This window comes from Trichomonas vaginalis, chromosome II (assembly GCF_026262505.1).
Source record: "Trichomonas vaginalis G3 chromosome II, whole genome shotgun sequence".
In the NCBI taxonomy this organism is placed as follows: domain Eukaryota; phylum Parabasalia; order Trichomonadida; family Trichomonadidae; genus Trichomonas; species Trichomonas vaginalis.
This window is the reverse complement of record NC_067204.1, coordinates 18216885-18242218: the sequence shown is the minus strand read 5'-3', so window position 1 is coordinate 18242218 and position 25334 is coordinate 18216885. Positions and strand designations below refer to the sequence as shown.

The window sequence follows — 25334 nt, the reverse complement described above, 5'->3', positions numbered from 1 at the left end:
AGTCTCGAGATTCAAGGCAGCCTTCCAGAAATAGCGGTGAACTTGACCTTGGGCTTCATGACCTTGCCGCAAGTAGTCTTTAACAGCTCGTTATTTAAATTAGGTAAATTGCTTCGTCAAATCCTTCTGGCATTCCGAGTCCTTCCTTCCGACAGAAAAAGTTTTTCCTTCCGACAGAAAAAATTTTTCCTTCCGACAGGAAAAAATTTTCTAGTTGTCCGTCCGTAAACCATTCAAATTTTCGAAAATTGAGAACTTTTTGGTCGAACTTCAGAAAAAGTTTTTCCTTCCGACAGAAAAAATTTTTCCTTCCAACAGAAAAAATTTTTCCTTCCAACAGGAAAAGTTTTTCCTTCCGACAGAAAAAGTTTTTCCTTCCGACAGGACACAAACGAATGACTGACGTTCCTCTTCCTGAACGCCTTCCAAAGCCAGAAGAACCGAAAGCTGCAGAACCACAACAGTCTCCTCAGCAACCTCAGTTCCAGCAAGTCCCTCCACCAAATTACTACCAATTTCCACCTCAAGGTTACTACCCACCACAAGGCTTCCCGAACTACCCTCCTCAGCCTATGCCTTACTTCCCCAACCCTTGGATGTTCCAGCAATTCCAATCTCAATCCAAATCGAAGAGAGACCCAAGAAGTTCGAGAAAGAGTCTGAACCGTTTACGCAAAGATTATGCTACAGCTCCAATTGAGAGAAAGTTGTTCCCGGACCCAAAAATAAAGTTTATGTTAGAATGTTAGATCTCACCTGTTTTTTCACCTCTTTTTTCACCTCTTGAATTTGTCATGACTTCTTCGTAAATGTTTTGTCAAGAATATAGCAACCGTCGGAATACAGACGGTTGGTTTTTATACAAAATTCATGCGGGAAATTCTTGAGTTTTGGTTGAAAGAATACGGTGGAGCCAAATGTGGCTCGACCTCAAAACAAGCATTTTATGAGCTTACAAAGGGTGTTATGAATGAATTCAAATGTATTTACATACATCCTGACCTCGTTCATTTTGTTGCTGAATTCAATAAAAATAATGTTTAGGGTAGAAGGTTAGATCTCACCTGTTTTCTCACCTGTTTTTTCACCTCATGAATTTTCATGACTTCATCGTACATGTTTTGTCAAGACTTCTTCATCGTAATGAGTGTACATGTTTTGTCAAGACTTCTTCGTAAATGATTTGTCATGATTTCATCGTACATGTTTTGTCAAGACTTCTTCGTACATGCTTTGTCATGATTTCATCGTAAATGTTTTGTCAAGACTTCTTCGTAAATGTTTTGTCAAACATGAACGTACATGCTTTGTCATGATTTCTTCTTCGTAATGAGTGTAAAGGACCCAAAAATAAAGTTTATGTTAGAATGTTAGATCTAACATGTTTTCTAACATGTTTTCTAACCTCATGAATTTTCATGAATTTCCTTAAGATAGAAAAAATAAAGTTAGTTTTATTTTGTATTTTTTTGTATAAAAGATATGATTTCAGGGATTTTTTTGACGAAGTGTCAACCTTCACTTCGTCAAAAAATAACAGTTATCTAATGAAAAAGTGTCATTTTTTGTATTTTTTTGTATAAAAGATATGATTTCAGGGATTTTTTTGACGAAGTGTCAACCTTCACTTCGTCAAAAAATAACAGTTATCTAATGAAAAAGTGTCATTTTTTGTATTTTTTTGTATAAAAGATATGATTTCAGGGATTTTTTTGACGAAGTGTCAACCTTCACTTCGTCAAAAAATAACAGTTATCTAATGAAAAAGTGTCATTTTTTTTCATTTTTTGTATAAAAGATATGATTTCTTCGTAAATGTTTTTTCACCTCTTTTTTCACCTCTTGAATTTTCATGACTTCTTCGTAAATGTTTTGTCAAGACTTCTTCGTAAATGTTTTGTCAAGACTTCTTCGTAAATGTTTTGTCAAGACTTCTTCGTAAATGTTTTGTCAAGACTTCATCGTACATGTTTTGTCAAGACTTCTTCGTAAATGTTTTGTCAAGACTTCTTCGTAATGAGTGTAAATCAGACAAAAATATATTTTAGGTGAAGTGGTTAGATCTAACATGTTTTCTAACATGTTTTCTAACCTCATGAATTTTCATGAATTTTCCCGAAATAAAAAATAAAGTTAGTTTTATTTTTTTATTTTTTTTTATTTTGTATAAAAGACATGATTTCAACAATCGGCACAACAACAGTCCAAACAACAACAGCACCAAACTCGTTAGTTATGAATCCTACGTCAATGTTAGTAGAAATGAAAAGCTTCATTCCTTCTTCATATACTTTTGAAACAGAAATCCAGAAGATAAAGCAAGAACTTTTAACAAGTAATTTAGACTGTAGTGCGAAAGATGAAACAAATGAACAGTATCTTTATGAAATGGAGGACCTCATCGACCATTTGCCTAAACTACCTGAAATTCAGCAGCAAAAACTAACTATTCCCGAATTTGACGAAATTGAAGTCAAAGCAACTGACTCAGTAGAAATAAAGAAGTTCATACGAAAGGTAAACTATGAGTTTCTAGGATTTCATTGCAACCATAAAGTTATGGACAAAGATTGCGACATAGTATATAAGAACATCTCTGACATATATAAATCTGAAGAATTTAAGACATACGACAACTTTGTTTCGTTAGTTGCTGAATGTGTATGGCAGATAAGAGATAAAGATAGAAGATGTAAAATATGGAACAAACAAATAAGACCCGCTATGTTTGAGTTAAAGAAAACCATTGACGCCTTGGTTGTTTTAGCAGGTAAGGTTTCAGAATATAACGCAAAAATGAACCCGCAATGTTCTAAATGTAAAGCAGCAATTAGGAAATATAACTACTCCGTCAAAGAGATAGAACGTATGAGAAACGACTATGCAGACTTAAAGAAAGAAGCAGAAAAACCAGCAGAAAATAAAATGGACATGTTAGAATTTCTGAACAAAAACTATCCAACTGCTGACGATTTCCTTCTATCTGACGTCAAGAAGAAATATAAAGAAACCTTCGGCATAGTTAAAACATTCGATGTACTAAAAGAAGAAATAGAGGCTACAAAACTGTTTAAAGTCATGAACCATCGCAACATATACCATGTAAAACGCTTGTAAATAGTTATGTTAGAAAACGTGTTAGAAAACATGTTAGATCTAACATTCTAACATAAAATATATTTTTGGTCATTTACGAAGAAGTCTTGACAAAACATTTACGAAGAAATAATGAAAATTCAGTGAGTTTTTGTGTGTTTTAGACCATGTTAGAAAGCGTGTTAGAAAAACATGGTTAGATCTAACATTCCTAACATAAAATATATTTTTTGGTCATTTACAATGAAGTCTTGACAAAAACTATTCCAACAGCAAAGATTTCCTTCTATCTGACGTCAAGAAAAGAAATATAAAGAAACTTTCGCGCATCTGTTAAACTATTCGATGTACTAAAAGAAGAAATAGAAGCTACAAAAACTGTTTAGGATTTCAAATATACATCGTACAATTCATGTAAAACGCTTGTGAAAAAAAGAGGTGAAAAAACAGGTGAGATCTAACCTTAACCCTCAAATATGTTTTTGCTGAAAAATGACCAAATTTCGTGATTTTCCTTAAGATAGAAAAATAAAACGCATAATTTTCTTTATAAAATTATTTTTTATTTTGTATGTAAAGACAGATATGTCAACAACAGAGAAACAACAACAGTTATTCAAACTATGTCCATGAAGCTATAAATGAAGAATATGAGTGGGTTCAGTTTAACAAACAACTCCGTCTCATTCGTTCGGATCAAAGAACGATATGTACAAATGCAAAAGTATTTTGACAGCATGTTTTTGCTCAGACACCTAAACACGCAGACGACTGGTTCAAAACCAAAGACACAAGAAACTTTTGAGTGAAATTTCTCTAGACCGACTTTTTTCGGCCATGCATAAAACAACATGAAAATCGTAAAAATTTGCCAATAAATTTAAGAGGATTATTATGTACATAGACTTTTAGTAAATGCAGTTTGCAATGTGGGCTTCTCCTCGTTATGCATGGCATGTTTACAGACTTCTTGACGAATTCATAGACAAGAACCGTGAAGAGAATGAAAAGAAACTATCAGCAAAGATGAAGTCATTGACAGCAAAAAGATGATCAGACAAAGACAAGAAACATACTCAAGAAAAAAAAGAAACCATAAATAAACACACAAGTATATGACCGAAGATACCGACAAAAGGAAAGGAAGAATATAGTATTGATTTATACTGAAGAGTTGAGAAAGAAGAAGACAGAGATATAGTTATGTTGCTTTAGTCAGAAGAACAAAAAAGCTTTTTACGCCTTGCTAAGATTTACAAATCTGACAGAAATTGGTTCTATCGCGAAAACTTACCGATTTCAATGACACCGAAATGAAAGATGTGAAACAAAATAGTTCAAGACGTTACCTCAAACACTATGATATTAAAGGTTGTACAATACTTACCTTCAAAGAAGATTTGCCATTGTTAAAGGAAAAAATAACAGAGTATTTTGACAACTTCAAAACAAGTAGAGTAAATTGCACTCTTTATTTTTACGCTTGACTTTTTACAATTTGAACTTTGTTTTGCGTAGATATGAATTCTGAAAGAAGTATGAGGGTCTTGTATGACTTTGTACTTCTCCCATAGTTCATGTCTGTCAAACTTCCTGCCATGGACTCTTTCATAAGTTCCATGAAATCGTCTTCGGACAATCCGGGGAAAAGTACAATGTCAGTAAGTATTCTCTTTACATCCTTACTTAAACTCTTTGTGTCTGTACACAAATGACAACTGAGATGTTAAAGTGTCTGAGCTTTCTTAAGAATTCGACACATATCTTGTTCTCTATTCTTAAGCAAAGGATGAGAAGCAAAGTCATCTAAGTATAAGAAGACACCTATGAGGGTATGTCTTCCAATCGTAAGATTGCAATTTCTTCGAAATGTATATCTATCTCTTTCTGTTTTTGTTTCTGAAGTGTTTTCTTTCTAAATATTCTCTGCATTTCCTCATTTGGGTCTTTAAACTTAGAAATTTATATACTCATTTATAGCATTATACTTCAAAACTCTTCTTTGGTACTTCTTTATCCAATCTAAACAACTCAGAGTCTTTTATACATACTAACTTAGACTTCTTTATAATATCTTTGAACGAATTGACGGTTTGGTCAAATTGACCAGAAGTACTACAAATGACTACTAACTCATAGAATGGGTTCTTCTCATCTAGTTCTTGTTGTTGTGGCAGCCATTTTAAGATAAGTGAAAGTCTTACCCGACCCAGGTGGTGCAATTAGACCTGTTATACATTCTGAGCAAATAAGAACTTGTCATGTATGGGTTTTATCTGAGCATTTTCTAACTTCCTCTTGTTCTTGTTTAAAACATTCTCAAATTTCTTGTCAATGTCAGCAAACTTTTTTTCTAACATATTTTTAGAAAAATTAAAATTTTTATCTTTTAGAAAATGTCTAGCGATTTCGCTATCTATATTCGAGACAAACTTTTTGACAGCAAAACATCTGTCGACCATAAAATCTTACATAGTGTAAACAAGAAAGGTGAATTTGTTCTAAAGTTTCTGTTTCTGGGAATATGACAAGAACCATAAACATTAAGCAGAGCTAGTCTTGTCTTAAAATTTGTCAATGACAGACTTGTTGACAGAGATGACACCGATTGGAAAGATGAAGTCCAACAAAAGTTCTTAGAATGCAAAGAAGACACATGCGCTGTTCTTGAAGATGAAATAGAAAACAGAATAGATGAGCTATTAAAGGACAAAGAACTTTTACATAAATATGGTTTCGGAGAAATTTGACATAACTCCAACCAGAAAAGAAGAAGAAAGAAAAGAAAGTAGAAGAAGAGAAGAAAGAACCTGAACCAGTTCCAGAGAAAAAAAATTTGACATGTAAAAAATAAAATTTTATTTTTGAACATTTCTGGGTCAATGTCAATGTTCTCTTCCTCTTTAGGAGTAAACACTGGCTTAGACTCTAAATCTTTTTACCCAATTTACCTTGAACTTCTACAACTTTAGACTCATAATATTCATAGTCGTCTGCTTTCTTTGGTTCATAAGGTATAACAAGTTTGTATGCTTTGCCTTCTTTAAGGTTTGAAACCTTCTGTCAAAACTTTCTTTGACTGCTAACAAACCTTCTATGTCTAAGTCTTCAAAATTTCGCACCATTTTTAGTCACAATAGCAAACTTAACTGGTTCGATGTTCCAAACTTTGCTGAATGAAGACTTTTCAAAATGGTAGAAGTAAACATTCAAATATGTGAATGGGTCTAGTTCTTCTTTAAGTCCTGACATGTACTTGTTTACTGAGATGAATTTCGTCATCTTTTCTATCGGATAAAAAAATATTTTTTTGAAAAAATAAACTTAGAAAAATTATTTCTTTATATATTTGCCATTCCGAACTTCGAAAGATGTTTTATATACCACATAGAATTTTTCTCTAGAGCTTGGTCTTATATTGTTTTCATGACAATATTTTCTATATTCTTCATATAAAGCCTTTTTTTCATACATTTCATAAGGACAATCTAACCAGAATAGCGCATATCCATTTTCGTTATCTAGGTCTCTATATGTTTTCTTCTGTTTGTAGAATTTCGCTTTCTTCTGTTTTGTAGAATTTCGCTTTCTCTATTTAGTTCTCTGTCTATATATTGTGGCTTAAAAAGATGTGGGCAAGAAGGGTCTGGCGCTATGTAAAAAGTTAATTTTCTGTCATCTTTTCTATCGGATAAAAAAATATTTTTTTTAAAATTTACTCATAAAAAATTTTTCTTTGTATAATACACCATTCTGTACGTCTAAAAGACTTTTGACATTGCCAAGAGATGTTCGTTTAGACGCTGTCATATAACCATATTCTTGACAATATTGTTTATACGAATCGTACAATGACCTTTCATCTAAACACTCAAAGTCAGTTTCATCTATGAACAGTTCATATACACTCTTGTTTGCTTCTAACAATGTTTGTCTCTCTTCGGTATGTGGAATTTGTCTTGGATTGAACTTTGAAATATCTAATGTCATAAAAATATGAGAACAAGTGGTTGTAAAAGTCAGATGTCAAAGTTTCTGCTAAGTCGTCAAAATATTCTGTATCTTGCATATGAGAATCTGACGTTCTGACAACTACATATCTTCTGTCAGAACTTTCTAACTTCATCGGAACAGCATTGTTTGAAACCATAATGAAGTTTGCAACATTTTCACAAACTCTTTGGTCTTTATACTTTCTTTCAACAACTCCAACTTTGTCTGTTATAAGACTCTTCAAAGCATCTGAGTTTAAAACTTTTGTTGTATCTATACTTTGAAGTTCATTGCAAACTATAAGTTTCATATTCTCTATTGAGGAGTTAAATTTACCACAGATGTTTTCTAAGTTTGTCATATTCGGGTTCGAATAGCCCTCTAACAGTTTGCATAAGATATCTGTAAAGAATGTGTTCTTACCAGTTCCCTTGTTTTCCAATTATAATGAGAGCAGTTTCATTTTTAGCACTTGGATGTTTAAGATGTTTGCAAACCAACATAAGATATACTCATAGACTCTTTCGTTCCATTGCATATAATTTCTTTGACATGGTCTAACCAAGCTTCTATAATATTTTTTCCATTCTACTTGTTCATATTTATATCCAGTGAAGATAGAATAGAAGTTTGGAGAAGGTGTATAGAACTTTATACCTCGAACTGAAAAATCTTCTAACTTTGACAATAAGATATCCAAGCATCTAACATCTTCATGCCAACTTGTACGACTTTTATTTTCTTAAGTTTCTGTCTACATTCTTGTTCAGACACTATTGTTGCTTTAGGTTTGTTAAAGACTACATCCCATTCTTTCATAACATAACATTCTGGGGCAGAGTCGACATAAATGACTAAACGTTTCAAATTCTCGACTGCTTTGTTATAGTCTCTAAATGGACACATATTTCTGAAATGCTTGGAAGTCATAAAATCTGAAACATCTATTCTGTACATTTTTATAAAAATAAAAAAATATTTTTTTTTATTCTTGACTTTGTTGTTGCATTTGTTGCATTTGTTGTTCTTGAGCTATTTGTTGTTGAAGTTGTTCTTGTAATACAATACTTTCACCAGTTGCATCTTCCAATTCGAAACTTTCTGCCGTCATTGACAAATACATAGGACATAAAAGTTTTACAGGAACAAAGTTTGCGTCAACTAATGTCAACGTTATACTTGCCAAAGTGTTTGAGTTCACTAAGGTTGAAAATTCTGCATTCGAATGAACAATAGGCAAACCAGCAGAGAAAGTATTGTTTATACGCATAAGTATCTTTTGGTCATAATAGTTTCTGTCGACATTCGAATAACACTTTGAACCTAAGTTTGAAACAATATATAAGATTGGTGTGCTTAATGTCAATGGAATAGACAAACCTTGTATGACACCTTTTCCTGTTATAGGAAACTGTTGGTAGTAAAAACCAGAAATAAGTTTTGTATTATAGCTCATATCGTTTATAGTAAACTCAGTCGGACATCCAAACATAATGAAACCTGCTCTAGTTGCAGCACATGTTACACCCGTACTTAAAGTATTAAATAAGTCAACAAAACCTGTTGGTGGTATATCTGAGTAAGTATCTTCAAAGGAGTATTTTTTACCATTCACAAAAAATAAGTCTTCTGGTGTCAAAAGAGCAAAACAGGCTTTAGTCGTCATTGTGTTTAAAGTTAGTTTACAATACCGTCCTTGAGGACTTTGTAAGTTTGTTGTTATAGAATTATATGACTCAGGGTTTTTAGTCGTAATAGTATAAACCATTATGTCTTCTGCCATTTACTTAGCAAATAAATTTTAATGAAATGTTGTGGTCGTCAAATATTTTTATGACGTCTGGGAAACTATACTTTAAGTTCAACGTTTCACCTCCTTTCATAACGTATATCTTGTCAATGGCATTATATGAAACACCACAGCAACTAATGTCGGGTTCTATTTCTTTGATGTTTATATCGTCTGCCTCTGTCAAAAGTTTCAATAGTTCTTTCAAAACTTCATGAGGTGCAATGACATAATGAGTTCACTTTTACAGGGTTGTGTTCGACCAAGTTTAAACATTATACCTAAAGCTTGACAAATCTTCTCCTGAGTTTGAAGTTTGTCTTTAAGTTGTTGGTAGTCATTTCGAATATCTGCAACAGAACTTAAGTCTCTGCTAACTTCAGGATATGTTGGTTCTTTTACAGGAACAATTGTTATACCATCTTCGTCTTCGTATGGTTTCCCCACTTCAACATCTCTGTCTTTGACATTGACAATAACACTTTGACTGTTTGTTTGAGTTGGTGAATTTAACTTCACATCTGCCACCGCCATTAAACCTTTTGAAACACTCACGCTTCTATTTTTCGGAAATGACATTTTTACTTAGAATAAAAAGATGGACGTATTCGAGTATCTCTTCGAATTGAAGCAGAACAAAGTTTACACACACAAACAATACAAATACATTGACAGAATAGTTCTTTATACAAACAATGGTAAATGTTATAGAATAGCAGTCTTTGCTGAACCAAAATATTTTCATAAAGCAAAGAAAGTTGGTATAACTGAAATGGTGAAAGTTCTTGAAGCAGACAAAAATATAACTTCAAAACTGACCGATATTACTAAAGAAAAGTTTATAATACAATATTATGTCAAAACTGGCGTACTGTCAATATTTGACGGAGAGAAGTCAGTTCAAGAACAACTTACTGACCTGCTGCCAAAATCTGCTCGATGGAAGCTGTCGTTATGCCAATCTGAGGAGCCCCAGCAGGTTTCATCGAACGAATCTTCAAAAGAGCATCTTCCGTGAAAAGTGCTATTGGTTTTGTAAACTTCTTTGCTCTCAGTTCATCTGGACCGTCTCTGTCACCAGTATATTGTATTTGTACAGTACCAACAGTTGAAATACCACCCATAAAGTCTTCTGAGTCAGCAAATGGAATGCCAAGCCAAAAGTTTGAACGGTCTCCATTTGTATATTGAGTTTTTTGACCTCCTGTATGAGTCCATACTTTCACATATGGCATAATAGAACTTTGCATTTCAGGGTTAATGGTTGTTGTGAAGTTGTTGTTAAAGTTCATAGCATCTAATGTCAAGTTGTATGACCTCATATCCTCAACTGTAGAATATTCTTCTCTTGGATAATATTTGCCATCTATGTTTATATGATATTTAATACCGGGGTTGTAGAAACAAGAATAGTCATTTATAGTTCGTCTGAACAGTACAAACATAGTATCTGCATGTTTCATTGCAGTTGTTAAAGCAATATCTGTTCTTGCACCTGGGTCAGCACTTTGGTTTCCAACTTCACCTGCAAAGTCTTTGACAGATATTTGGTGTATAGGGAACATAAGTGGAACTGCAATATATTTGGCAGCTAAAGCATTTGAAATATCTGGGTCCAACATATAGACTGCAAGTCTGCTTTCTATTCTCTTGCATTCAAATTTTTCGCATGTAAACTTAACTGGGTCCCAAGCAGTTCCAGCAGCATTGAAATAATAGTTTACTTCATTGTTGAAGTTTGAGAAAACCAAAGTCTAAGTCAACTTTGTCTTTGCAAAATTCGGCGAATGATGTTTGATTTGTTCCCTTTACGTCTGTAATAGTGAATGGGTCTTGTGTTGGTGCAATGACTAAGTTATTTTTGCTTGGAGTAAGTTCGATAGAAATTTTTCCTGCCCAGTTTGGCAAGTATCTTAAAAACCTGAAGATGAGGAAAGATGACAAGGAACTCTAAGTTTCAGTTTTACTTTGGTTACTGCTGCTGCAGTTTGTCCAGAAAGGTTAACATAAACTCCTGGAACGTTAGGGTCAAGTCTTCTTATTTTCTCAATAGTTGCATACTGGTCTGTTTGTTCTCTAGCTTGTGGTTGTACTGAGTTTCTCAAAGCGAACCATTCATAGTTTGCCCATGTTACTGTTTGAACTAAGTCAGAGTTAGAATATATCTTATATCCCATGAAAACTTCTGGAGCATATTGGTATCCGACATAGAAAATTCCATTGCAACCTTTCTTGTCAGACAACTTGGCAGAAGGTTTTATTTCAATGTCTTGTTCACGTATAAGAATGAGTTGTCAATAGAAATAATATGAAACCTGTCGCAAGCAATATCTACTGTTGTTGAAGAACCTTCTCCAAACTCACCTACGTTTCCATAAGAAACAGCAGTTGTATATTCGTAAGTTCCAGGAACTATTTCTGACCTTCTAATGGCATTGTCGCATTCGTTATACCATTCGGAAACATTTCCGTTCATGGCATCCAAAACTGTTGGCGTTATATTCTGAGCGGCGTACATTTCATATGGGTAAAAATATAGAATAGTTGGATTTATTTGTCATAATTGTTTCGGACCAAGCTTTACTTTCTTCCTGACTGAGTTTTTAACTCTTCTTTTTCCTTCATTGCCACTACTTTCACTAGATGAAGTTACTTTTTCACTACTTTCACTTTGTTCTACTCTTCTTCTTTGGTGTCGCTTTTGGTAACTTGCCCTGCTTCAAGTTGTTGCATCTTTGCCTCATGTTCACCTAGTATGTTGTAAATTTCCCATGTCCTTTTTGCCTTTGGGCTCTGGTCGCCCATCTCAGGTAACCTATATCCTAGAAAGATTTTGTCATAGTTTGTATTTGAGTCTTCGCGTATTGTTTGCATGACTCTTTCCTGAGTTTCCGGTTCAAGCTCTTCAAACAGAGCTTGTCCATATGGAATAAGCTCGTTTCCAAATATATGTTTTTGTAGCCATTCTGGTTTTCTTTCCATGTTACCAATAATATCTTTTGTGAATGGGAAAGCTTTTACCCAATGTTTCAGTCTTGCGTCATTTATTTCTGTAGTTGGTTTTATTTTGTCAAGGAACATGTTTTTCAATACTAACATTTCATTTGGTACTGTCCATTTGAGTTTTCTTAAATATTCATCCCTTCTCGGTTCATTGTCTGCAAAGTAAGTTTTTATGACATTTTGTAAACTTTCGTTTGCAAGGTCATGTACAATAGGTTCTCTTCCTTCTCTCTCCCTAACTTTCTTTCTAAACTCTTCACCAAATATACCATCTCTATGGTTCTGTGTAGTTCTTTGAGATAAATGTTCTAGAACGTCAGGCGTTATATTTCCATCAGCCATGTTCATTTCATACTGGTCCAAAATATCTGCATGTTTCATATCTTTCAATGGCATTAAAGCCGCGCTGAAAATACCAGCTATATCTGGTTCACCATTCACTTCCATTGCGTCTACAACTTCTTGGAATTGTGGTTGTAAGTTTATGAACCACCTATCCGGATTAGCTTTATGACCCCATCTCATTGTAGTTCCATAGTCTGCAGAAACAAAAGTAGGTTTGTTTCCATATTGGTTAGGTTCTGAATGAACTTTAAACAATGTTTCATTTCTATATGTTTTGTTGAAATTTAACCTTTTATTTTCACCGAGTTCAGCCAAAGATTGAACGTTATATGGTCGTAAGTAAAAAGGATTGTTGTATTTGCGTACACTTTCTTTCAGTTCTTCCATTCTATGCTGAATATTTTCATCTGATGTTGGAGTCTTTTGTATGTCGGCGAACATTTTTCGATATTCTTCTACTATGTCAGCCGAATTTTTCTTAGACTCTTGGAAAGATTCCATATTCCCCGCATACACTTGTTGAGGGTCAAGATTTTTCGGCTGTTCCAAATCTTCATCTAGTTCTGTGAAGTTAGTTTCCAAAGGAGGAACTTGTTCGTTTCCTTCAGGCTCTTCTAGCTGTTGTTGCTGAACTATTTCTTCCATGTCTGGTTGTATCTGAACTTCTTCCTGTGGAGTTTCTTGTACCTCATCTGCTGGCATTTCATATATTCCGAGACCGTTTTTAAAAAGTTCCCTATCTAAGTCATCCGGACTCATAAACCTTTCTTCTTTCGTTCCGTCTCTATTTTTTACGCGTTTCATGAAGAGAGTTGAATTATCATTTAGCTCTGACACCAAATATCTCGGAGTAAATTCAGTCATGTCATTTGGATGATATGCTATTAAATCATATCCCTTAGCGAGCTTGTATTTTCCAGGTTTGAAATTATATCCCATTTGGTGCTGAACCATAAAGCTAAATAGGTTCGGGTCAGCATTTCCTTCCTTGAACTTTTTAATAGCTTCTTTATATCTGTCACTAAAGTCAAGAGTATCTGGGTAACCATAGTCTTCCTTAAGCATTTTTAAGAATTCTTGGTTTCCTTGTTCTCTACTTCTTTTATGTCCTTGCTCTGTTTGTGGTTGTTGCTGTGCAGTGTTTTGAACTGTTGGTTGCTGTGCAGGGTTTTGAACTGTTGGTTGCTGTGCAGGGTTTTGAACTGTTGGTTGCTGTGCAGTGTTTTGAACTGTTGGTTGTGGTGCTGGATTTTGAACTGTTGGTTGCTGTGCTGGATTTTGAACTGTTGGTTTTGGTGCATGCCTGTGTCTGTGTCCATGTGACGATGTAAATGTTTTAGGTAGTCCTGGTGCAGGTGCTTCTCTTGGAGGGTTTGGTGGTATATAAGTTCCACCAGCTGGCACATATGTTCCATCTGCAGCATAATGTCCTACCTGACTTTTCGTTCTTAAGAAAGCATTTACTAGGTCTGTTTTGGTCTGTTGTAACTTTTTTTCTTGACTTTCCACAACAGTTGCTCTAACGGCGTCATAGGCACTTTGAACTGCCTGTCTCGTTGCTGCATCTGTTATTTTCGTCATATTTTGTGCTACTTCTCTTAACTCGTTGTCGAAACCTTCAGACTTCAGTTTCTTTCCAGATGAGAAGTCGTTCACTAGTTTCACCTTACTATGAAGAGCTTCGAAGGCGTTCTTAAAGTCAGCATTCATTAAAGCTTCATTTGAACTGTCTTCATCCGCTTGTATTTTTGTCCTTATTGACCCTATAAGTTGGGCTGCTTTGGCGTTGGCTTGGGCATCTAACCAGTCATTATTAGCTTTTATATATTCTGCGCTTTTCATTGCCTTTTGCATGGCTGCGTCGTTATTTTTACTTTCTTTGTGCTAAGTTTTCATACTGTACGGTTTGGTTTTGCAACTGTAAAAGTTTTTCTGCCTTTACATTTGCTTCAACTTCTTTTTTATACTCATCGCTATCCATATATGTCTTCAGGGCTTTTTGTTTTATTTCTTCATTTTTCAGTACTTTATATTGAGTAGTATGGTTTTTCAAATTTATAACATCTTGTTCCATTTTTGCTACTTCTGCTGCTTTTTCTGACACTTTTTTCGCATATTCCTCTGTACTTAGTTCTTTCAGTTGTTCTTCTTTCTTCTTTTTCTCTACGTTTAACTCATTGAGTTTCTTTGTTGTGTCTGTCATATTCTAGTTTCTTTTCGTTTTCACTTATTTGTTTCTGTATGTCTATGTTTGACTTTTTGACATCTGTTATTTGATTTTTGAGTGAACTCAAATTCATTTGACTTTGAGGGTTATAAGCTGTTCCGTCTGCAGCTCCACCATAGCCTGCCATTTTCGCTAAAAGTGCCGCTCTTAAACCTCCACTCTGTGCACCAATAACTCGGTTTAAAAGCATAGGGTTGCTTGACATTTGTTGCAACATAGTGGGGTCATTCATAATTTGTTGTTGCAACTGTTGTTGTGGTGTCGGTTTTACTATTGGATGTTTCAATGCTCTCTTCCTCTTACGTATATTCTTACGTAGCTTACGTGGCATTTTAAGTGAAGTAAAAAACGGTTTTTGACAGATGTTTATATGACACTTTTTGTTCAGCACAAAAAACTACTCGGTCAAAGTGTTGTCAGTTTTGTAAAATAACCGTCTTATCTTGTTTTAAAATGGAGAAAAGGCTTCTCAAAGTATACTTCCTTGGAACGCCCGTAACTTTTCCTGTAGCGACGATAGACCCTTACTTGTCCGGACAAAGTTATACTAAACATCTTCAGGGCTAGAGGGCACGAAGTGCCTGGAGGCCCCACTACCTTTTTTTTTTTTTTTTTTGTATCAAAATGATACTCAAAGATGAACTTTTTCGAAATTGAGGATTTTGATGGTATCAATCTTGATATCAAAATGCAAACTGGATGCTTTTACTATCATAGTTATTTCAAAATCTGAGCTTGTCAACTTTATTATAGCATCAAATTTCAGATCGCTCATATGTGAGTCAGCGTAAATATATATCCCAGTATTTTATTCAGATACTATAGGATCATATTGTTTAGCACCTATTCAATTTGAAATCGATTGCTCTGAAACAATTGTGTTCCTTATTGATCTAGAATGGTCAGCAATCTCTTATCAAGCAACATACTCTCAATGTCTGAAGTATATATCCTGATTATTAATAATGAATATAAAACTCAAGAAAAGAAATAAGATTATAAAATTAATTTTCTAACATGATAAGGATGCAGACTTGGCAATTCTTTAAAAATTTCCGGAGAAATTGTCGCCCTTTGGAGTAAAATCGAAGTAGATTTATAGAGTAAATAGATAATTATTTGTAATGGAAATTTTCAAAAAAAAATAGAAAATTTTAAAAGGAGGAATATAGTTTATTTTTTTTAAATTATACGTGTGCCTTGCGAACATCTGCAAGGACGAGCTGAGCCTGCTTGAGAGCAGCGATGAGTTTGAGGCAAGAGTTACGCTTCTCGACAATGACTGGGTCTTCGTTGAGATCAGGTTCAAGGACGAGCTTTTCGACGAGGTCGAATCTGAGCTGCTTGACTGAGTCAACGAGCATTGTTCTGAAGATTGCCTTTGGAATTGAGTCGATGACTTCCTTGCGGACAATGACGAAGTATCTGTGGACCAAGTCAATGAGCATTGGAACGTTGTTACCGAAACCACCGTTTGCATCGATCTGTGCCTTGCAAGGAGCGAAATCTGGGTGGCGTGTGTTGATGAATGATGTGTGGATATCGATGAGCTTGTTTGCGTAGACAGCAGCTTCTTTAGATGCCTGAACAACGCCATCGATAGCGATCTGGAGAATGTTGTCTCTGAGAGAGAAGAAACGCTCGAGTTCTGGAACATGGACGGACTGGTGGACTTGTACAAGGCGTTCCTTTGCATTGTCAATGCACTTCAAGACGCATGGACGAAGCTTTTCGATCTCATCTTTGACTAATGCGTGGAATGTGGCTTCTGGGAAGAACATTGAGCCACGAAGACCACCCTGGCTTTCAATCATCTTGGCGACAAGCTCTTGTGGAGTGGTCTTGACGGATGTAATCGTAAGCATTGATTGAGGGAATTCATCGATGAGTTCTGAGATGATGTTGGCACCGCCGTGAAGCTGGGTATTGCTAAGTTGGTCACTGTAACCGTTAAGAAGGCCGTTGAGCTCTTCCATGTACTTAGATACGAGTGAGAAGATCATTGTTTGCTGTTCCTCAGGGGTGTTGCCGAGGGAGGTACCGTATTTCTGGAGCTCTGCATTCTTGAGAGCAAGCTGATCGTTAATCTGTGTGTAAAGAGCTGGAATTTGATTCTTGATGTGCTTCATAAGGATTTGGTTAAGAGTCTGTGAGAGGAACTTGGTACCGCAGTTCTCAGCGATATCGGCGTAAGCCTCGTGGCTCTTGAAGAACTTCATTTCGGCATCGGCAGTTGTGGCAACTTTCTTCTTAGCGTTGATATCAGCCTGGCTACGGTTGATAACACCGATGTAGCCGAGCTTGAGTGGGTAGACTTTGTTAAGAAGGATTTCACGAGCGTTTGTGCCGGCATCCATGATATCGAGCTTTGTAAGAACACCGATTGTACGGTCACCGTTTGGATCGACTTCACGGGCAGCGATAAGGGAATCGGAGTTAGCAAGATCCATGTTAGCTGGAGTAATGGCTAAGATGATAGCATTTTGTGGTGTGATGTAATTGTAAACCATTTTCTTGATTTGGTCAGCAATATCAGCTGGTTGGTCTTCGACAGCGATCTTTGTAAGGCCTGGCAAGTCGACAAGTGTGAGGTTCAAAACTGTCGGAGAGTAGATCTTGAGGTTAATTGGTTGATCTGTAACACCTTTGTTTGTACCGCAAACACGGTCTGTCTCGTCTTCAATTTCTTTCATGATTTCATCGAAATTAGTGTATTTCTTTCCGGGATTATGCAAAAACTCGCCCCATTCGGTTGGATTGCCACCTTTTTCAATATGAATTAATTGAAGGATGAGTGGACGACGGGTGCAGATACCCGCGCCACGAGGAAGGAAATCTTTGCCGACAATAGCTTCAAGTACACTGGACTTACCAGCTGACTGACAACCGACAGCAACGATCTGTGGAAGGTCAACAGCATGGGCACTCACAGTTGCAAAAACATCCTGGAGTTTGTTAAGAACAGGGATAAGATTCTGCATTCGATTAAAAAGTGTCAAATGGATTATTTCAATTATTCAAATTATAACCGCCTGATCCGGGCTGAAAACTTGATTTCTCAGCTTTTTTATGCTCTACAGACTGTTTAAAGTATTATTTATTGATAGACAATATCATTCGAAACTTGAACTAAATTTCCAGCATCAATAATTATGAGGAATTAAACAAAACTAAGTTAAATATGATATATCTTGCATATCGATATTCTAAGCAAACCATTGTCATTGGCATATTGCCACAATCCTATTGGTCAGATATAAATCTCAATGCATAAGCGGTATTAAAAATTTGACCTTTCTACTGTATTACATTAAGACTATCTAAATTTAGTTTATTTAAGACTTTATCTTGAGAAAAAATTTAATCTCTCGATTTGTGACTATTCAAATTTTTGATATTGTCAGATGTGATTTAGACTATACGAAAGAAGTACAATTGATTTGCAATAATTATACACGACTTTTTTTTTCTTCCCATCAACATTTTTTTAGAAAATTTTTGACGTTATTGAAATAAATCTAATGAAATTATTTTCATTTTCTAAGAATGAGCAAAGAACTCGCCTGCGTCTACGCTGCCTTAATCTTACACGATGGAGACAAAGAAATCACTGCAGATGCTCTCCAAAAAATCATCGATGCATCAGGTCTACAAACTGATAAATTCTGGGTTCAGATGTAAGCTGATTATTTCAAGAATGCTGACATCGAAGGCATCATTAAGAACCTATCACTTGGAGATGCAAGAATCGCTGCTCCTGCTGCAACTGGAGCAGCTCCAGCACCCAAGAATGATGCTCCAGAAGAGAAAGAAGCCGAGGCAAATAATGATGCTCCACTTCCAATTGCTGATATGTTCGACTTCTAATCTTGAAATTTCATTGATAATATTGATTTCAATGAATAAAAATTAATAACTCCGACAAGGAAATACAGTCTTTTTATCATCATGAATATAATGAAATCCTTAATAAGATAAGTTTTTGGATTTTAAATATAACAGAATATTTATTTATACATAAAAAATCCAATATAATTCTAACGACGGCCTTTCTTACCTTTCTTGCGGTTATTTCTATTATTCTTATTTCTGTTATTGTTATTATTATTATTTCTGTTTTGTGGTTGCTGAGGAGCAACCTCTTCTTTCTTCTCTTTAACAGCTGGAGTTTCTTCCTTCTTCTCTTGAGCTGGGGTTTCTTCCTCCTTCTTCTCTTCAGCTGGAGTTTCTTCTTCCTTCTTCTCTTCTACTGGAGTTTCTTCTTCCTTCTTCTCTTCAGCTGGAGTTTCTTCTTCCTTCTTCTCTTCTACTGGAGTTTCTTCTTCCTTCTTCTCTTCAGCTGGAGTTTCTTCTTCCTTCTTCTCTTCTACTGGAGTTTCTTCTTCCTTCTTCTCTTCTACAGCTGGAGTTTCTTCTTCCTTCTTCTCTTCAGCAACTGGAGTTTCTTCTTCCTTCTTCTCTTCAGCAACTGGACTTTCTTCTTCCTTCTTCTCTTCTGTTGCTGGAGTTTCTTCCTTCTTCTCTTCAGCTGGGGTTTCTTCCTCCTTCTTCTCTTCTACTGGAGTTTCTTCTTCCTTCTTCTCTTCAGCTGGAGTTTCTTCTTCCTTCTTCTCTTCTACTGGAGTTTCTTCTTCCTTCTTCTCTTCTACAGCTGGAGTTTCTTCTTCCTTCTTCTCTTCAGCAACTGGAGTTTCTTCTTCCTTCTTCTCTTCAGCAACTGGACTTTCTTCTTCCTTCTTCTCTTCTGTTGCTGGAGTTTCTTCCTTCTTCTCTTGAGCTGGGGTTTCTTCTTCCTTCTTCTCTTCTACAGGAGTTTCTTCCTTCTTCTCCTCAACAGCTGGTGTTTCTTCTTTCTTTTCTTCTACAGCTGGAGTTTCTTCCTTCTTCTTTTCTTCTACAGCTGGAGTTTCTTCCTCCTTCTTCTCTTCTACAGGAGTTTCTTCCTTCTTCTCCTCAACAGCTGGTGTTTCTTCTTTCTTTTCTTCTACAGCTGGAGTTTCTTCCTTCTTCTTTTCTTCTACAGCTGGAGTTTCTTCCTCCTTCTTCTCTTCTACAGGAGTTTCTTCCTTCTTCTCCTCAACAGCTGGTGTTTCTTCTTTCTTTTCTTCTACAGCTGGAGTTTCTTCCTTCTTCTTTTCTTCTACAGCTGGAGTTTCTTCCTTCTTCTTTTCTTCTACAGCTGGAGTTTCTTCCTTCTTCTCCTCAACAGCTGGTGTTTCTTCCTTCTTCTCCTCAACAGCTGGTGTTTCTTCCTTCTTTTCTTCTACAGCTGGAGTTTCTTCCTTCTTCTCCTCAACAGCTTGAGTTTCTTCCTTCTTCTCTTCAGCTGGAGTTTCTTCCTTCTTCTCTTCTACTGGAGTTTCTTCTTCCTTCTTCTCCTCAACAGGAGTTTCTTCTTCCTTCTTCTCTTCGACTGTGGTTTCTTGAGCTACAGCAGATGTATTGTCTTCCTTGTTTTCTTCAACTGGAACAACTTCCTCTTTCTTCTCCTCTGTTGGTGTTGTTGAATTTTCTTGTTTGTTCTCATCAACAACTAATATCTCTTCCTTCTTTTCTTCTTGTGGTTTATTGGTTTCGATCACTTTAATTTCATCTTCTTCTGCTTTTGTTTCATTAATTGCAGCTTCTTCAAACAAAATATCTCTTGATTTGACTTCTTGTTTCATTTTTCCTTTTCCGTTCTTTTTGTTTTGTTTGTTTTTATTTGAGGCCTGAGCATTTGCAATGTATTCATCTTCATTGACAAGCTCTTGAAGATCTTCATCTGATTTGTTATTTGTTGTCTTCTTTTCTTCGTCAGAAAGATTATCTGGAACTGGAAGAGCTTCATCTTCACTTAACTTTTGCTGTTTCTGCTGTTGAGCTTTCTTCTTTTGGCCTTTTTGTTGATTTGATTTTTGATTTGCAGATTTGCCTCCCTTTTGCTGTTGTTGTTGTTGTGATTGTTGTTGCTGCTGCTTTTGTTGTGGAGTGTCTTGCTTCCTTTGCTGCTTCTTCGCAGCTGAAAGTTCCTTTTGTTGCTTAGCTGAAAGTGGTACATCAGAACTATTGATAATTGCAGCAGGAACAGGGGGTACATCGAAGCTGTTGGATTGTGGTACTGAGGTTGATCCATTTTGTGGAGATAATGGCTCAGGAACTTTGATATTAAGTTTTGATAAAATTTTATTTGGTTCGAATGCATGGTCGCGAATAGATTTGAACAGCTGTGCAAGTTCATTATACAATGAGCCTTCACAGACATAGAAATATGAGAATGATTGCGAATACATTAGCCATCCTGTTTTGACCTTACGAATATAGAACTTTTGGAAGCGCTTTTGATATTCAATGAGTGCTTTATCAGCATTGTATAACTTCTTTGCCGCTTCTGCGCGTTTTCCTTGAAGTTGATTATAAGATGCCAGAGAATTTGGATCTTCTGGTTTCATTCCTTTGTATGTTTTATCGACCAATTTGCATGCATCATCGAATTGTGACTTAAATGACAAGCGTTCATTCTCCAATCTCTTGACTACGACATATCTTCTATTAATATCTTTAAATTCTTCAAGAGATCTGGAGAGATCTTTGGATGTACGTTCGTATAATCGTAAAAGTTTGTCATAAATTTCTGCAATATGCTCGAAAAACACTTTGAAATCAGGTGCTTCGACAGCAACAATCTTTAATAATGGCGGACCGACTTCAGCAAGTGATTTTGATTGATTATGGAGGAATTTCACTATTGAATCCATTTCATTTGTGAAGGTTTCCAATTCTTGGATTGTTGGCGTAGATTTGAAATATGACAGCATTATAATTTTATAAATTTGAGGCGGTTTTATAAATTGAAAAGTTTACGAAAATTTTATGTTACTTATGAGTAAATGACTGTAAAAATCATTATTGTTTATTGCAGTAAATAAAATTATTGCTGCAAAATTCAGAATTTTCCATTGATTGAAAGTTTTTCAAACTTTTCAGCCTAATCAATCAGGGATTCTTTTACCAAGAGATAAAACATTCATTAAAATGATTTTCTCCAGAGAAATATTATTTATTAAAGTTTCAAGATTCATTATCTCCAAAATTATAAGATTTTGCTATTATGCATAGCTATATCTGGTCTCAATTAAATAAATGACTGCTTCAGTTTGAAGTCAATCTCTTAATTCAGTTTGATATGATATAATACGTTAAAACTAATGAGTATTAATTGTCAATTAAAGTCGATAATAATTTACTAATTCAATTGTTTAAGATATCGATGTGTTTTAGTACAAAAGCAATGAAAAAAGATAATTTCGTGAAAATGGTTAAAAATTATTCTGCCTTCTTATCAAGGACAATTACTTCGAGGGATTCTGGAATTGAATTCTGAACAAGCTCAACAAACTTTGGCTTTACTACAAGTGTATAAAGGAACTTTGTTGTTCTAAGCTTGAATTTTGTAAGGTCGTCGTTAACTTTCTTTACCTTGACCCATTTGGCATCAGGGCGAGCTGCGAGAGCAAGGAATTCCTTTGGAGTTGCTACTTGTTTCGGCATTGAAACGAAAAAAGTGAAATCATAATAAATTTACGAAATAGCAATTATAATAATTTGTTGAGTCTATAATAAAACATTTCTCCAAATCTAATTGAATGGTCTTTAAAATTTTGGGCGAAACATGGGCGAAACAACGATAGGTCCCTCAATTCTCTCAAATTTTGAGGGCTTTTGGGGAAAACATTGCGAAAATTGAGAGGTTTGGGCGAAAGATCTAAAATGAAATATATTTAAACAACAACATGATTTCATTGTTTATCTAGATGATGCTATCATGTAGGAACTTACCCAAAAGATTTTGCAAAGTTTTTATGAATTTTTTCCACTTAAAAATATGCTTTTTTGGTTAAAAATTGAATAGTTTATGTTTTGCCCAAACCTCTGAATTTTAGCAATGTTTCGCCCAAAGGCCCTCAAAATTTGAGAGAATTGAGGGCTCTATCGTTGTTTCGCCCATGTTTCGCCCAAAAAAATGACGCCCAATTGAATAATTCTAACAAGTATATTGAAAGAAAAATACACACAGATAGAAAATGAACTAATATAATATAGGTTTGGGAATATTTATTTAAAAAAATTCTTTATTCAAGATTGAAAGAAAGGTATATGTTTAATGGTAAGAGATTTGAATATCAGAACTCGGTGAAATTCATTTGTTGTCTTTCAATTTTTCATATTCATTCAATTCCTTGATTGACATGGATCTCATAAAACAAACAAAGAAAGTTGGTGCTGAAAGAATAACCAATGTTGAATATATTATTTCATACTTCATTTATGGCTTTGACAATTGTTGATGAACTAAGGCAATAGGAAATGAAATATTGTCTTCACTTGAAAATGGTTCTGAGCCACGAGCGAATATCTAGAAAATAGTCATCCATTTTTGAGCACCATCCAAAACAAATATATTTCAGTCAATAGCTCTTTCCCATTTGAGACTACCTTCTTCATTAACTTTGAAGCCAAAGATAAAAAAAAGAAATCTCAATCAGCAATTGCATAGTTTGCATGCCTGTCTTAATAAAAGTATCATGTAGAAACCTGTAAAAAAGAATTTGCCAAATTATTATGTTTTTAATCTTTGCCTATAAAAATTGTATTTTTAGTGAGAAACTGAAAGTTTTTCCCCTGCCGATTATTCATTGATAATAATTCATTTGGGTGCATCCTTAACTGCGCCATGTGAAATGAGAAGAGGGGTATATCCTTTTTTATCTTTTTCATTGATATTTGCGCCATGTGAAAGAAGAACTTCGGCTGTTTCTTTACAATATTGTTTTGCTGCATAATGAAGAACAGTTTTCCCAAGTTTATCTTTTTCATTGATGTTTGTGCCATGTGAAAGAAGAAATTCGGCTGTTTCTTTACTATTATGATCTACTGTAAAATGAAGAGCTGTTTTCCCATCATTGTCTTTTTCATTGATATTTGCACCATGTGAAAGAAGAAATTCGACAGTTTCTTTACTATTATTATATGCTGCAAGATGAAAAGCGGTTTTTCCATCATTATCTTTTTCTCTGATATTTGCGCCATGTGAAAGAAGAAATTCGACAGTTTCTTTACAATTATTCAATGCTGCAAGATGAAAAGCGGTTTTTCCATCATTATTCTTTTCCTTGATATTTGCGCCATGTGAAAGAAGAAATTAGATTGTTTCTTTACTATTTTCACATGCTGCATCATGAAGAGGTGTATTTCCACGCCTATCTTTTTCGTTGATATTTAAACCAAGTGAAATTAAAAGTTCAGCTATTTCTTTGCTATTAGATTTTGCTGCATCATGAAGAGCGGTTCTCTTTTCATCATCTTTTTCGTTGATATTTGCACCATGAGAAATTAAAAGCTCGGCCATTTCTTTGTTATTAGATTTTGCTGCATCATGAAGAGGTGTGCTTCCTTTAATTTTTTTCTTGTTGATATTTATACCGCGCGATATAAGAAATTCAGCTATCTCTTTACAATTATACATTGTTGCAATGTGAAGAGCTGTTCCAAATTCTCCCATTAATATATTAATATTTGTACCAAGTGAAAGGAAATATTCACAAAGAGATAACATTTCAAACAACGCCGAATAAGCATAACATCTGTGAATATCATTAGTTCGATCGAAATAAACTAAAAATGATTCAAGATTTTTATACACTGCACATTGATATAAATTAATCGATATTTTGTATTCATTCATCAAAAATGTGACAAAATCAATGTTGTGTGAAACAATTGCATAACACATGCATTCATCACCTGGTTTCTGATATTTCAAACACTCACTCATGATCTCTGGATTTCCTCCTAAAAATGAAAATATTAAACATGATTCAGTTATTTCTGAGTTAAATTTCGTTCTTAAGAATTTGAAACAATCAACTGCTCCATGGTAACAACATAATTCAAGTAATGAATATCCTGGTCTACGACCAAATGAAAAAAATATTGATCTGGTAATTGGATACAAAGAGCTGTTTCTAAGTATTTGATCTTTATCAAATCCTTCTCTTTCGGCAAATGAGATGAATGTTTCTTTGTCATTATACACAATTGCTTTGTAAATTGTATTTTCTGAATGAATGGATAAATTTTCTGATTGAATTTTTTCAAAATTATGAGATTTGTCTAATTTAATTCCATATTCTTTATAAAACAGGTAGTTAGAGATAATTGGAATTTGTCTGACTTCTTCCACATGATAATCATCAGATATGAGTTTGGCAAGAGATAAATATGACTTTGTATGGCCATTATTATACGGAATGATATTTAAGATATCTCTTATAATAGATTGTGGGCAAAGTTTCTTTGATTCAATCAAATTCGTTTTGATCATTTTGTAAATCTGGCTTAATTCTTCTTCATTTCCAATTTTCAGTTGATACAATGCATTATATGTATCGATGTATTGTTTGTAGTTTTCTCGCAATTCACTGAATTTATTTTGATGAATGCTTTGAACAGACATTAAAAAATTTAAAACTTATATTTACATTCCACGTGACAAAACATCTTTGAAATCCATTAAGAAAAATAATTATAGTGTTAAGTATGTAGAAAACACTAATCACAAAGATTTCGGATATATTTTATGCGGTTTGATTAAGTACATAGATTTAAAATAACATAATAACAAGACTTTCATCCAGATGTTTAATTATAAAAGTGATATTTATCATATCCAAAGTCATTTTTCCGATATCAGATTTTCTCAGATCCTTGTTTTGGAACTTTTATCGCTTTGGGAGGGCGCTTCGCGCCCTTCCAAAGCGAAAGAATCCAAAATAACCCGATTTTAAATTTTGAGATCGAAATCTCTAATTTTTCCCATATAATAACATACTTTTTAATATA

At 34.7% G+C, this 25334-nt stretch overlaps 7 protein-coding genes and 4 pseudogenes across 11 annotated transcripts, besides 1 other annotated feature; 3 read left to right on the top strand and 8 right to left on the bottom strand.

Annotated features, from left to right (window-relative positions):
- Positions 1-12463: part of a mobile genetic element that runs on past the window's edge.
- On the top strand, positions 396-749 carry TVAGG3_0565390 (uncharacterized protein; the record flags this gene model as incomplete). The annotated part of the gene is made up of 1 exon (XM_051238581.1): positions 396-749. The coding sequence occupies one exon, from the start codon at positions 396-398 to the stop codon at positions 747-749; it is 354 nt and encodes a 117-aa protein (XP_051096405.1).
- Positions 2176-3117, top strand: TVAGG3_0565380 (organellar and viral DNA polymerase type B; the record flags this gene model as incomplete). Its single annotated transcript, XM_051238580.1, has 1 exon — positions 2176-3117. The coding sequence occupies one exon, from the start codon at positions 2176-2178 to the stop codon at positions 3115-3117; it is 942 nt and encodes a 313-aa protein (XP_051096404.1).
- On the bottom strand, positions 4574-5456 carry TVAGG3_0565370 (annotated as a pseudogene). Its single transcript has one exon. A coding segment is annotated over exon 1 (883 nt).
- Positions 8075-8700, bottom strand: TVAGG3_0565360 (annotated as a pseudogene). The gene has a single exon. A coding segment is annotated over exon 1 (626 nt).
- Positions 10196-11055, bottom strand: TVAGG3_0565350 (annotated as a pseudogene). Its single transcript has one exon. A coding segment is annotated over exon 1 (860 nt).
- A 600-nt stretch (positions 12464-13063) lies between the features above and the next one.
- On the bottom strand, positions 13064-14784 carry TVAGG3_0565330 (annotated as a pseudogene). Its single transcript has one exon. A coding segment is annotated over exon 1 (1721 nt).
- Positions 14785-15605: 821 nt separating this feature from the next.
- TVAGG3_0565320 (dynamin family) lies at positions 15606-17437 on the bottom strand (the record flags this gene model as incomplete). The annotated part of the gene is made up of 1 exon (XM_001581796.2): positions 15641-17434. The coding sequence occupies one exon, from the start codon at positions 17432-17434 to the stop codon at positions 15641-15643; it is 1794 nt and encodes a 597-aa protein (XP_001581846.1).
- Positions 17438-17999: 562 nt separating this feature from the next.
- On the top strand, positions 18000-18134 carry TVAGG3_0565310 (translational elongation; the record flags this gene model as incomplete). Its single annotated transcript, XM_001581797.1, has 1 exon — positions 18000-18134. The coding sequence occupies one exon, from the start codon at positions 18000-18002 to the stop codon at positions 18132-18134; it is 135 nt and encodes a 44-aa protein (XP_001581847.1).
- Positions 18135-18490: 356 nt separating this feature from the next.
- TVAGG3_0565300 (uncharacterized protein) lies at positions 18491-21250 on the bottom strand (the record flags this gene model as incomplete). Its single annotated transcript, XM_001581798.1, has 1 exon — positions 18491-21250. One exon carries the CDS (start codon positions 21248-21250, stop codon positions 18491-18493), a length of 2760 nt encoding a protein of 919 aa, XP_001581848.1.
- Positions 21251-21653: 403 nt separating this feature from the next.
- Positions 21654-21993, bottom strand: TVAGG3_0565290 (structural constituent of ribosome; the record flags this gene model as incomplete). The annotated part of the gene is made up of 1 exon (XM_001581799.2): positions 21759-21983. The coding sequence occupies one exon, from the start codon at positions 21981-21983 to the stop codon at positions 21759-21761; it is 225 nt and encodes a 74-aa protein (XP_001581849.1).
- Positions 21994-23634: 1641 nt separating this feature from the next.
- TVAGG3_0565280 (spectrin binding) lies at positions 23635-24948 on the bottom strand (the record flags this gene model as incomplete). Its single annotated transcript, XM_001581800.1, has 1 exon — positions 23635-24948. One exon carries the CDS (start codon positions 24946-24948, stop codon positions 23635-23637), a length of 1314 nt encoding a protein of 437 aa, XP_001581850.1.
- Between the last annotated feature and the right edge of the window lie 386 nt (positions 24949-25334).